The following is a 14,274-nucleotide window of genomic DNA, read 5'->3' as shown; positions in this document are numbered from 1 at the left end:
GCTGTCAGGGAATCAGTTCACAAAAGTTTAGGGTTCAGCCCTTTGAGCTTGTTTTTGGTCACAACGTACGTGGGCCACAAAAGCATCTGAAAGAGCAATGGCTCAGTCGCAATGCTGAGATAAACCTTTTGGATTATGTTTCTACCTTTCAGAACAGGCTTTCGAAAGTTGTGAATTGGCCCGACAAAATCAAAAAACTTCTCAAGCCAAAATGAAACAAAATTATGGTAAAAAGTCAAAAGAAAGAAGTTTTATTCCTGGTGAAAAAGCGTTAGTCTTACTTTCCATTCGTGGCCAACAACTGAGAAGTAGATATCAGGGTCCATATCTAATAAACAGTTTGCGACACAGACTACATTGTCCTGACTCCTGGCTGTCTTAAGCACGAATGTTTATGTCATGTGAACATGATTAAGAAATATCATGATCGGGTTGAAACTAAACAAGTCAATTGTATTGCTACAACACTCTCTTTCCCAGTTACTGATTGTACAGTTCATGATGATGCAAGTGTCAATAACAATGTTAACGATGTTGTTAGCCATGTCAAGTTTGATGATTTGAGTGAGAATGCTTCACCAAAATTGTGCAATTCTGATGTTAGCTCACCTTGATGAGAAATTGACACATTTGTCAGCTGACCAGAAAGCTGAAATTCCACATTTGCTTTCTGAGTTTTCTCACCTGTTTCCAGATGTGCCTGGCCGCACATGCCTGGTTAGTCGTGATATACTGCTGTTTTGCCAGTTATACCACTGAGAAATCATGGAGGGATGTCCACTGTGAGAGAGATATTCTAAAAAGAAAAATCCAGAATTCACAATGTAAGACTTTTCAACGATTAATTTGTGATACAGCTGCAAATAAGTATTTGAACACCTATCAGCTAGGATTTTGACCCTCAAAGACCTGGTAGACCGCCTTTAAAAGTCCACCTCCACTCCATGTATTATCCTGAATTAGATGCACCTGTGTGAAGTCGTTAGCTGCATAAAGACACCTGTCCACCCCATACAATCAGAAAGACTCAAACTTGTAACATGGCCAAGACCAAATAGATGTGCAAAGACACCAGAGACAAAATTGTACAACTCCACACGCCTGGAAAGGGCTACGGAGAAATTGCCAAGCAGCTTGGTGAAGAAAGGTCCACTGTTGGAGCAATTATTAGAAAATAGAAGAAGCTAAACATGACGGTCAGTGTCAATCGGAGTGGAGTCCCATGGAAGATATCACCTCCTCGGGTCTCAATGATCCTTAGAAAGGTGAGGAATCAACACAAGACTACACGACAGGACATGGTCAATGACCTGAAAAGAGCTGGGACCACCGTTTCCAAGGTGAGTGTTTGTAATACATAAAGCCGTCATGGTTTGAAATTATGCATGGCACGAAAGGTTCCCCTGCTTAAACCAGCACTTGTCAAGGTCTGTCTTAAATTTGCCAATGACCATTTGGATGATGCAGAGGAGTCCTGGGGGAAGGTTTTGTGGTCAGATGAGACCAAAATGGAACTTTTTGGTCAAAATTCCACTACTAAATATTAACATTGGTTTTCTCAGGTGTTCAAATACTTATTAGCAGCTGTATGACAAATAAATCGTTAAAAAAAAATCATACATAGTGATTTCTGGATTTTTCTTTTTAGATTATCTCTCACAGTGGACATGCAACTATGATGAAAATTTCAGACTCTTCCATGATTTCTAAGTGGGAGAACTTGCAATATAGCAGGGTGTTCAAATACTTATTTTCTTCACTGTAGATGTGGGTGATGCTTTCCCTGTGAAACAACACCCATATCGAATGAGTCCTGCAAAGAGTGAGATTCTGCGGAAGGAAGTGCAGTACACGCTGGACAATTACATTATTGAACTCAGTGACACTCTGTGGAGTTCACCTAGAGTACTTGTGCCACAGAGTGGTGGTGGTTGGCGCTGCTGCGCTAACATAAAAATTGTCAATGCAGTGTCACAAACTGACTCCTACACTCTGCCATTAGTGGATTATTGCATTGATCATGTCAGTCAAGCTACATACGTGATTGAGTTTGACCTTTGAAGGGCTTCTGCCAGTTGCTGCTCATGGACAATGCTCAGAAGATTGTGGCATTCGCTACACTTGACGCACTGTATTAATATAAAGTGATGCTGTTTGGCTTAAAGAATGCCCCGGCAATGTTCCAAAGGCTCGCCAACAACGTGACATCGGGTCTGGAAGGTTTCAAAGGCTACATGGATGATCTCATCGTTTATATCATAGAATGGGATGTTCACCTGAGGATGATTCAGGAGTTCTTCAAGAGACTTGTCGGCAGGGAAACTGACTGTCAATCTTGCGAAGTGCGAGTTTGGAAAGGCGCAAGTTGAATTCTTGGGGCCTGTTGCAGGGCATGGCGTGGTACAACCACTTAGTGCTAAGGTGGAGGCTATTGCACATTTCCCAGTTCCACAGTGTCAAAAGGAATTTTGCCAAAAATTCCCTGACGTTGTGTTTCCACTTCCTAACCTTTTGGGGAAAAGGGTTAGATTTCGGTGGGATGGGAGTTGTCAAGCTCGAAAGGGTCAAACCCATACTCATTAATTCTCCACCAAACTTTGAGAAAGCATTTAAATTGCAAATTGATGCATGTGATGTAGGTGCAGGTGGTGTCTTGATGCAAGAGGATGACTCAGGTCTTGATCATCCTGTGTGCTACTTTTCCAAAAACTTTGATGAACACCAAAGAAATTATTCGGCCATTGAAAAGGAGACTCTGAGCCTTTTATTGGCTTTGCAGCATTTTGAAGTGTACTAAGGTACTACAACATTTCCAATTGAAGACTGATCACAATCCCTTAACTTCTCTTCACAAAATGAAGAACAAAAAATCAGAGAGTGGAGTTTGAGTTTGCAAGGATTCAATCTTGTGATCAAGCACATTAACGGTCAAGGCAATGTTTGTGCTGATGCATTTTCCAGAGTATGAAGTTGTGTTGTATGTTTGATACTTCAATTATATTTTTATGTGTTTTTGTTTTTGTATTTTCTGTTTTCACCAGATTTAGGTGTTTATTATTTATATTACAGCAGAACGTTTCTCTGTAACATTATTTCCCTTAACGGGGAGAGTGTTGTCTCTGTGTGTGTTTTTATTCTTTATTTTCCTTTCATACTTTTAAGTTATTGTGATGTGGATCTTTTGTATTGCGGGACCGTGGAACGCTCTGAGGTGTGCCTATATAAGGACGAGAAGGACCGTCTCCGGAGCTTCTTATCACTGCTCTTTCGACAAGTAAAAAAGTACATGGCACGCTGCAGTCTGCCTTTTGTCCTTGGACATTTGTGTAACATTTGTTGACTCGGAATATTCACTGGAAAGAACATTTGGCTGGTTGTTCAACGTTGGTGACTATTCGTAGCTTGGCTCGACTACTCAGTCTTTGAACTTGTATTTTGTGTTAGTTGCTTTATCGTTTTTGTGTTGTATTGTTGTGTGTGTGATTAAATAGTCTTAAACGCAATAGAACTGCTTTGTCATATTTTGCTGGTTTGAGTAAGGGGATTTTGGTCTAAATTCACATGTAACAAGTTTATGATTACAAATATGTTCTTGCACAATCCACTGATGGACAAACGTTGCTGTACAGTAAAATGACCAATGTCCAACTAGTTTTAAGTATTAAGCATGGATATTAATTGGCTTGTTTTATTAAAAAATATTTGTATTGCCCTGTGATTGGATGGCGACCAGTTCTGGCTGTACCCCACCTCCCGCCCAAAGACAGTTGGGATAGGCTCCTGGGCACGCCTGTGACCCTAGTGAGGATAATCGGTTAAAAAAATGGATGGATGAATTTCTTTTGAATTTTTTTAACTTCCAAACAATTTTGTGTCAGCTCCTCAATGATTGTCCACCACTACTGAGTTGAACTAACAACACTAACCTCTCACTGTAGGGATGCAAGCAAAAAATACCAATAGTTTCTTCTTGCTAATTTAATGTCTTGTTATTGAAATCTTTCAGTGGTACACGTACTTAATATATTTATTCAAGATTCCATCATCATGTTGATCCTCTGTCATTTATTCAGATACCAGGCTTCTGTGCAGAGGGCACAGGTTCTTCTATACCTGGCCTGCAAGCTGATGTCAACTGTGAAATATTTGTGGGCTTCAAGGCAGTTTACCGCATCTGCTTTGGAATGAGTCTTTGGTTCATTGGTTTGTCAGTTCTAATGATTAACATCAAGAACAGCAGAGACCCGCGTGCTACAATCCACAATGGGTGAGTTTGAGTTCGAGACACACACTAGACTGTCAATACTAGTTGTGGCATTTGCCTCCTTGTTGGCCTGCTTTCGTATGCTGGCGTTGTAGGTACAGTTTACTGTGTGTTGTGCTTGACTGATGTTTTGTAGACAGTTTTCATTGACAATAAAAACATCTCATCTTCACTGGAACACGTTACTAGGTCAACGTTTCCCAAAGTAATAAACAGTGCTGTGAAAAAGTATTCGGCCCCTTCCTGATTTCAGTGTTTTCCATCACACACAAAGGTTTCATTCAAATCATTCACATCAAATCATCAAACCAATTTTAATATCACTCATACAGCAAAAATACAGTTTTCAAATGACAATTGAATTCTTTAGGCACAAAAAAGACCTAAGCCTTTCTGACTCTCTGTGAAAAAAGTAATTGCCCCCTGAACCTAAAAAGGCATTGTCCCATACTTGGCAGAAATACCTGCAATTAAGCCTTTGTGATGATTGGTGATGATTCGTTCACATCACTCTGGAGAAATTTTGTCCGACTCTTCTTGCAGAATTGTTTCAATTCCGTTTCAACTGCCCGTTTAAGGCCACACAACTGCATCTCAATTGGATTTAAATCTGGACTTTGATTTGGCCATGACATTAGCTCCACCATACTTCACAGATGAGCATGTGTTTTGGATCATAAGCAGATGCTTTCTTTTGCCATACTTTGGACTTTTGATCACTTTGGTAGGGGTTAATCTTTGTCTCATGAGTCCATAAAACTTTCTTCCAAACCTTGTGTGGCTCTGTATTTCTTTCAAAAATTTCCATTTACTTATCTATCTATCTATCTATCTATCTATCTATCTATCTATCTATCTATCTATCTATCTATCTATCTATCTATCTTCTATCTATCTATCTATCTATCTATCTATCTATCTATCTATCTATCTATCTATCTATCTATCTATCTATCTATCTATCTATGCTGACGAGAGGTTTGTATCATCCCCTCCTCAAGCCGGCACCTTATCATGTTGGGGGGTTTGTGTGTTTGTGATTCTAGGTGCTTATTCACCTGGGCCTCACACCCATGATAGGGTCACCCATGGCAAAAAAGGTCCTCAGTGAAGGATCAGACAAAGCACTGCTTCATGAACCCCTATGACAAGTACAACAAATTGATCTATCCTTGGGGAGAGGCACATTACTGGGGCCTGCCTCCGAAGCCAGGCCTGAAAGTGGGACTCCAAGGAGAGCACATGGTGGCCAGGCTTGCACTCATGGAGCCCGGCTGGTCACAGCCCAAAAGGGTATCATGGGTCCCCATTCCATGGGCTCACCACCTGTGGGAAGGGTCTTTGGGGTTTGGTGCAGTGTAAGCTAGGTGGTGGGCGAAGGCAGGGAAGGAGCACGAACTGGTGTGTGAGGTCGAGACATTCTGACTAGATTAGTCGCTTGTGTCCACACACTGCTAAGGCTCGGCTACCAGTCCTCTTGAGAGGGGTTTACCTCTGTTCCACTTTAGAGTTGCCCATGGTGAGAGGCCCTGTGGAGGTTTGGGTGTCCTTATTTCCTCAGGGCTTGGTGCCTATAGGTTGAAGTTGACCTCGGTGGATGAGACGATAGCCTCACTCCGCCTTCAGGTGGTGGAATGGGTTTTGACTGTTGTTTGTGCCAATGGACAAGCACAATTAACAGGAGTTAAGAGTACCTGCGTTTTTTTAGTAGATAGAGGTAGTGCTTGAGGGTGCTCCCAGTGGGGATTCCATCTTTCTCCTGGAGGACTTCAATGCTCAAGTTGGGAATGACACTGAGACCTGGAAAGGCGTTATTGCGAAGAACGCACCCTCCCGATCAGAACCTGAGTGGGGTTGTGTTATTGGACTTCTGTGCTCACCATGGATTGTTCATAACAACCATAACAACAACCACCATGTTCAAGCATAAGTGTTTCCATACGTGCACTTGACACTAGAACACCCTAGGTTGTTGTTTGAGGACTGACTTTGTGATCGTGTCATTGGACTTGTGGCCACATGTCTTCAGAACGATAAGGTAACTCGAGCTGTGGCAGCAAGGTAATCAGTCCATGTCGTGGCGGCAATCTCTGAACCTGTTAGTGGACACCAGTTGTGAGGGATGCTGTCCTTGGTGGTCGCTGAGGCAAAAAGTCAGGCGTGGGAGGAGTTTGGTGATGCCAAGGAGACCAACTTCCGGACAGCTTTGAAGAAATTTAGGTCCACCATCTGGCGTCTCCAGCGGGGAAAACAGCACCATCAATGCTGTGTATAGTATGAATGGGGAACTGCTGACTTTGTCTTGGGATGTTCTCCGTCTGACTACTCGGAGGCCTGCGCGTGACTTAAGTGGGTAAACAAAGGCCCCCGGGAGCTCCCGGCCGGCAGCCCCGGAGGGTTTTTCGGATGGAAATGACGTGGAGTCTGACGTACGAGCTCTGGCAGCGGTTCCGCGAGCTGAGCTTTCAGGCGGCAGAGGCCTTTAGCCGAGCTTCGTGAGTGGCGGAAGCTTTAGCCTAGCTTCGGCGACTTGGGCTAACGGCCTCTGCCGCCGCCCACTTCGTTCGTTGTGCCCGGAGTTCGTAAAGCCTTGATATGTCCTGGGGCTGCCCTGGTTGACACCTCTCTGCAACATCGCATGGACATAGGAGGCATCGGCTTTGCTCCATACTGTACTGTTGCCTCTGGATTGGCAGACTCTGGTGGTAGTTCCCCTTTTTAAGAAGGGGGACCACAGGGTGTTTTCTAACTACAGGGGGATATTACTCTTCAGCCTCACTGGTAAGATCTATTTCTATTCAGGGGTGCTGGAGACGTGGGTCAATTGGGAAGTTAAATCTCATATTCAGGGGAACCGGTGTGGTTTTCATCCTGGCCACGAAATAGTGGACCAGCTCTACATCCTTGGCAGCATTTTCAAGGGTGGACTTGGAGAAGGCGTTCAATTGTATTCCTCGGGGAGTCCTGTGGGAGGTCCTTCCAGGGTCCTTCGAGAGAATGGGGTACCAAACCCCGTGACACGGGTTGCTCGGTCCCTGTACAATTGGTGTCAAGAGTTTTATTCGCATTGCCAGCAGTAAGTCCAAGTCGTTTCTGGTGAGGGTTCAACTCTGCCAAAGCTACCCTTTGTCACTGATTCTATTAATATTTCTAGGCACAGCCAAGGTTTGCAGTGTCTTCCGGGAGATCCGCCTGTCCATTAAGAGCCTGTCTCACCTCTTTCCAAAAGGCCACACAACATTCTTTTTCATATTCCACATGCTCTACCTTTGTCTAATTAATCTTCCGCCCCACCACCAGAGTCATCCTACACACCACCATCCTATACTGTCGAGCTCCACTCTTCCCTACCACTACTTTACAGTCAGTAACCTGCACAAAATGTAATCCAACTGCATGCTTCTACGTCCACTCTTGTAGGTCACCCTGTGTTCCTGCCTTTTCTGAAAAAAAAAAAAAAAAAAGTGTTCACTACTTCCATTTCCATCCTTTTTGCAAGATTCACCCCCATCTGTCCTTCAAAGTTCCTTTCCTGGATGCCGTACTTACATCACTTCTTCATAGCCCCTGTTTTACAATCTGCACCAATCACAACTCTCTCTGTGTCTGGGATGGTTTGAACTACTCCATCCTTCCATTCCTTGTAGAATTTTTCTTTCAACTTTAGGTCACATCCTACCTGTGGGGCATAGGCGCTAATCACATTTTACATACAACCCTCAATTGTAAATTTCACCTTCATTACTCGATCTGATACTCTTTTCACCTCCAAGACATTCTTAGCCATCTCTTCCTTTAAAAAAAACCCTACTCTATTTCTCTTCCCATCTACTCCATGGTAAAATAATTTAAACCCTGCCCCTGAACTTCTAGCGTTACTACCTTTCCACCTCTTTTGAATGCACAATATATCAACCTTTCTCCTTATTACAATGTCAACCAAAACCATGGCTTTTCCTCCTGTCGTAGTCCCTACATTCAGTTGTAGGCTCTGTGCATTCCTCTTCTTCTTCTGCTGGAGAATCTGCTTTCCTCATTTTCTTTTTCTTCAACCCACCGATGCCCTGCAAGTAAACTGTGCTGGGGGCGGACGTTGTTAACTCAGGCCACGGCCGATCCAGTATGGGATTCTTTAGATGAACGCTCATATTGGTCTGGGAAAGTTTTGAGCTGGAGGGCTTTCTCGACGCAACCCTCTGCATGTATCCATCCGTGCTCGGTTTCTGCCTACATATTTCATACATAGGGGGGCTGATTGGTCAACACAAGGGAGGAAGGTTTATGAGAACAGGTGGACACAACTAACAAAATAAGCACAGGAGAGATGGAACACAGGAAACAAAACCAACCCAGCCAAAACAGAGAACATGACAGTAATTCCCAGGAACTTCAAGGTCTCGACGGTTGACAGATGACAGTTGGACAGTGTTAGGGGCAGCTGTGGTGAAGGATACCTCCTGAAGTCCACAATCATCTCTACCGTCTTTAGTGTGTCCAACTCCAGGTTGTGTCGACCACACTAAAGCTCCAGCCTCCATTTGTTGATACAGAAATTTGTCACTGTCTTTGATGAGCCCGATGACTGTGGTGGCAACTGCAAACTTGAAGAGTTTGACAGCCGGTTGCGTTAAAGTGCAGTCGTTTATGTCGGGGGGAAAAAGCAGTGGGGAGAGGACACAACCTTCGGATGCCCCGGTGCCGATGGTATGTGTGTGGATGAGGTGGTGTGTCCATCCTCACCTGCTGTGTCCTGCACGTCAGGAAGTTGTAGATCCACTGACAGATGGCAGCCGAGATTATGAGTTTGAGAAGCTCGGAGTAGAGAAGTTTATGGTGTTGAACACAGAACTGAAGTCCACAAACAGGATCCTTGCGTAGGCTCCCATGCTGTCAGGGTGTTCAAAGATGTGCGTGTTCCAAAAAAGTTCGGATAGGTGGCAAAAAAGAAGAAAATTGAGGAAATCTCATTAAATCCCTGTTTGGAGCATCATACAGGTCGAACAGGCAAATTGGGAACAGGTGGGTTCCATGATTGGGTATGAAAGGCGCTTCACTGAATTGCTCAGTAATTCACAAGTAAAGATGGGGCGAGGTTCACCTCTTAGTGATTAAGTGCGTGAGAAAATAGTCGAGCAGTTTCAGGACAATGTTCCTCACTGTACATCCGTCCATCCATCTATCCATTTTCTGAGCTGCTTATCCTCATGAGGGTTGCGGGAGTGCTGAGCTAATCCCAGCTGTCGTCGGGCAGGAGGTAGGGTACACCCTGAACTGGTTGGCAGCCAATCGTATGGCACATGGAGACAGACAACAGTCGCACTCTCAATCACACCTTGGGGCAATTTTGAGTCTCCAATAAATGCATGTTTTTGGGATGTGGGAGGAAACCGAAGTGCCCGGAGAAAACACATGCAGGCGCAGGAAGAACATGAAAACTCCACACAGGCGGGCCGTGATTTGAACCCCGGTCCTCAGAACTGTGAGGCCAAACGCTCTACAGCTGCGTCACTGTGCCACCCCTCAATTTAAAATTCCAAAGAATTTAGGGATTTCATCATATATGGTCCATAATATCGTCAAAGGGTTCAGAGAATCTAGAGAAATCATTGCATTTCAGCGACAAGGCCGAAAACTAACATTGAATACCCTTGACCTTTGATCCTTTAGGCAAAACTGCATCAAAAACCAACATCAATGTGTAAAGAATATCACCACATGGGCTCAGGAATGCTTCAGAGAACCACTGTTAACAATTATATTTCAGTACTACATCAGTACCTCCACAAACTTAAAAGTTCTACTCTGCAAAGCAAAAGCCATTAATCACCAACACACAGAAATGCTGCCAGCTTCTATGAGCCCGAGCTCATGTCATGGAGGCTGATGGAAAATATAAAACTGTTTCGTGCACCAACGAGTCCACATTTTACATTGTTTTTGGACATTGTGTAGGCCAAAACCTGCAGGCCAAAGAGAAAAATAACCATCCAGACTTATCTACGCAAAGTTTAAAACCCTGCATCAGTGATGGTATGGAGCTGTGTTACTGCCAGTGGCATGGGTAACTTCCACATCTGTGAAGATACCATTTATGCTGAAAGGTACATACACGTTTTGGAGAAACATATGCTGCCATCCAAGCAATGTCTTTTTCACGAACACCTTTGTTTATTCCAGCAAGATAATATCAAACCATATTCTGCACCTTACAACAGCATCGCTTGTCTCTGTAGTGCAAGGGTCACCAACGCGGTGCCCGCGGGCGCATTGTTCCCCTCGAGGACCACTTGAGGCAAGGCATGTTTTGAAAATAGCACAGGTCACAAATTATTATTACCTGTTGTTGTATTATTATTATTATTTCTGCTTTAAATTTTGTATCTAACTTGCTTACATAAATGAAATTTTAAAAATAATGTATAACAAAGTATTTATTTATATGTAATGTATAAAGAGTTTTGTTTTTTTGAAAGTTTGCCACAAACAGGTCATGTAGTCCTCCATACGATCAGTGTTCACAAAGTAGCCTGCAGCCTCAAAAAGGATGGTATCCTCTGCTGTAGTGTATTCAGTTGAATATAACTTGAACCTGATTTGCAAATCATTGTATTTTTTTCCTTTAGTTCATACAACATTCCAATTTCATTGCAATCGGGTTTGTATTTCCCACCATAATTTGCTACTAAATTGCTTTAAAATCAGATGATGTTGTTTTCTAGATTTATTTTCCTAATTTTTTCTCTTATCAGTGAGTTATACCTGTCGTGTAAAATTACAGGCCCCTCATATTTGTAAGTTGGAGAACTTGCACAATTAGGGTATGACTAAATACTTTTTTACATCATATTTCCATTTAAAAAAAAAAAAAAAAAAAAAAAAAAATCTCCCAATGATATTTTTTCCAAAATCATCCAGCCCTAGCTTCCATTACTTGTTTTTGTGAGTGAACTCTATAATAGTACTAATCACTGACAACTGGAGACAAATTCCTTATGTGTTGTTACACACTTGGCCGATAAAGCTGATTCTGATTATTAATTCCCTTGCTATCCCCAACTGTTGTTTTTTTTTTTTTTTATGTGCAGATTTTGGTTCTTTAAGATTATTGTCTTGGTGGCAATTACAGCTGGTGCCTTCTACATTCCAGATGGAAATTTTACATACGGTAAGATCTAAATATGTAAATGATAATAACATCAGACATACAAATGTATTGTTTTAATGTGCTTTGGTGTCTCATATGCTTTTGGTGTTTTAGCTTGTTTTGTCATGGGCACTGCAGCATCCTTTTTCTTCATTGTGATCCAGCTGGTCCTGCTGGTTGACTTTGCCCACTCCTGGAATGAGTCCTGGTTAGAAAAAATGGAGAATGGCAACTCAAGAGGCTGGTATGCAGGTTAGTGATGCTCGTTCGAGTGTTTGTTCGGCACAATTTAAAAGGAAGGAATGAAACTGATTGGCCTCCAACAGGACTCTGCTCCCTTCAGAAAATTATTAAATATAAATAACTGGAATCAAAAGAACCAGAAGACAAAATAACAATATGGGTTATTGAGAGAAAAAGTTTTGAAAGAACACAACAATGTAGAATTTGGATTTTATGACATTGGGGGTTGATGGATTTTGTGGATGATCTTCTTTTTCTTGGCTTGTCCCATTAGGGGTGCCACAGCGTGTCATCTTTTTCCATCTAATTCTATCTCGTGCATCCTCCTCTCGAACACCCACTGTCGTCATCTCCTCCCTCACAACATCCATCAACCTTTTCTTTGGTCTTCCTCTAAACCTTTTGCATGGCAGTGCCATCCTCAGCATCCTTATACCATTATACTCACTCTTTCGCCTCTGGAAATGTCCAAACCATCCGAGTCTGCTCTGTCAAACCTTGTCTCCAAAACATTCAACTTTGGCTCTCCCTCTAATGAGCTCATTTGTAATCCTATCCAACCTGCTCTCACATCCGTCTTCCTCTCACTCTTTTGCCTCGCAGCTCCATCCTCAGCACCCTCTACCAACATGCTCACTCTCTCACCTCTAAACATGTTCAAACCATCGAAGTATGCTTTTTCTAACCTTGTCTAATCTTTATTCCTCTCCTTTCCAGTGCATACCTCCATCTTTCTTATTGTTCCTCCACCTGTTCCCTGCTTTCACTGCAGATCACAATATCATCTGCAAACATCAGGGTCAAAGGGGATTCCAGTCTAAACTCGTCTGTCAGCCTATCCATTACTACCGCAAACAGGAAGGGACTCAGCGGGGAACCCTGACGCAGTCCCAAATCCACCTTAAATTCTTCTGTCACACCAACAGCACATCTCACCAGTGTTCTGCTGCCCTCATACATGTCCTATACTATTCTAAAATATTTCTTCGCCACACCAGACTTGCGCATGCAGTCCCACAGTTCCTCTCTTGGTAGTCTGTCATACGGTTTCTCTAGGTCTACAAAGATACGATGTAGCTCCTTCTGACCTTCTCTGTACTTTTCCACGATCATCCTCAAGGCAAATAATGCATCTGTGGTTCTCTTTCTAGGCATGAAACCATACCGTTGCTTGCAGATACTTACTTCTGTCCTGAGTCGAGCCTCCACTACTCTTTCCCGTAACTTCATTGTGTGGCTCATCCTCCTTATTGCTCTGTAGTTTCCACAGTTCTGAACATCGCCTTTGTTCTTAAAAATGGGGACCAGCACACGTTTCCTCCATTCTTCTGGGATTTTCTCTCCCACTAGTATTTTATTGAATAAGTTGGTCAAAAAATCCACAGCCACCTCACCAATTTGCTTCCATACCTCCACTGGTATCTCATCGGGACCAACTGTCTTTCCATTTTTCATTCTGTTCAGTGCCTTTCTCACGTCTGCCATACTAAACAATGCAATTTCCTGGTCATTCACGCTTGCCTCTTCTACTCTACCATCTCTTCCATTTTCTTCATTCATTAACTTCTCAAAGTACTCTATCCATCTACTTAGCACACTACTGACACCAGTCAACAAATTTCCATCACTAACCTTCATCACCTTTACTTGCTCCACATCATTCCCATCTCTATCCCTCTGTCTGCCCAACCTGTAGAGATCCTTTTCTCCTTCTTTCGTATCCAACCTGGCGTACATGTCATCATATGCCCCTTGTTTAGCCTTCGCCACCTCTACCTTTACCCTACGACGCATCTCAATGTATTTCTTACGCCTCTCCTCAGTCCTCTCCGTGTCCCATTTCTTCTTCGCTAATCTCTTCCCTTGGATGACTTCCTGTATTTTGGGGTTCCACCACCAAGTCTCTTTCTCCCCTTTCCTACCAGAAGACACCCCAAGTATTCTCCTGCCTTCCTCTCTGAATACTTTGGCAGTAGTATTCCAGTTTTCTAGGAGTTCTTCCTGTCCATCCAGAGCCTGTCTCACCTCTTTCCGCAAGGCCACACAACATTCTTCCTTTCTCAAATTCCACCACCTAATTTTCTGCTCTACTTTTGTCTTCTTAGTCTTCCTGCCTGCTACAAGAGTCACCCTACACACCACCATCCTATGCTAATCTGCACAAAATATAATCCACCTGCATCCGTCTACTGCCGCTCTCGTAGGTCACTCTATGTTCCTATCTCTTCTGGAAGCCTTCATTCTGTAGAATTTGTATGAGGAACGTTCATATATGTTTGGCACAGTTTTATGCCGGATGCCCTTCCTAACGCAACCCTTTGCATTTATCCGGGCTTGGGACTGGGCCGACAGGTAGCACAATAATGTGCTGCCCAACGGGCTGCAAATAATCAAAAAGAAGCAATCAAATCACCAATGTCAGCACAAAAAAATACACAATTCACATACTACATAATCTATGTTAAAGTTAAGGTCAAATGAAAGCAATCACAATAAACAGTCAGCACATAAGATACACAAATCACATCCTACCTATGTTAAAAATATAAAGGATATGGCACATTAAAGGGTACGTGGATGGAGGGGATTCAAACCACAATGGCCCTCACTCTCATAGTTCAAG

General features: G+C 43.0%; 1 protein-coding gene across 6 annotated transcripts in view; it reads left to right on the top strand.

The window, feature by feature from the left end:
- The window catches only part of si:ch73-267c23.10 (serine incorporator 1), a 97,682-nt gene that overhangs the window by 26,412 nt on the left and 56,996 nt on the right, over nucleotides 1-14,274 (top strand). For all 6 annotated transcript variants that reach the window (XR_009796650.1, XM_061831323.1, XM_061831324.1 and 3 more), the window contains exons 3-5: nucleotides 4,074-4,267; nucleotides 11,350-11,429; nucleotides 11,523-11,660. Coding sequence is in view for 5 of the 6 variants with exons in the window: in XM_061831323.1 (XP_061687307.1) it covers nucleotides 4,074-4,267; nucleotides 11,350-11,429; nucleotides 11,523-11,660 (412 nt within the window). In the remaining variant the exon portion in view is untranslated. The remainder of the gene's footprint in view (nucleotides 1-4,073; nucleotides 4,268-11,349; nucleotides 11,430-11,522; nucleotides 11,661-14,274) is intronic.

The sequence above is a fragment of the Syngnathoides biaculeatus genome, chromosome 10 (assembly GCF_019802595.1).
Source record: "Syngnathoides biaculeatus isolate LvHL_M chromosome 10, ASM1980259v1, whole genome shotgun sequence".
Classification (NCBI taxonomy): Eukaryota; Metazoa; Chordata; class Actinopteri; order Syngnathiformes; family Syngnathidae; genus Syngnathoides; species Syngnathoides biaculeatus.
Note: the sequence above shows the minus strand (reverse complement) of the source record. Positions and strands in the feature narration are given on the sequence as shown.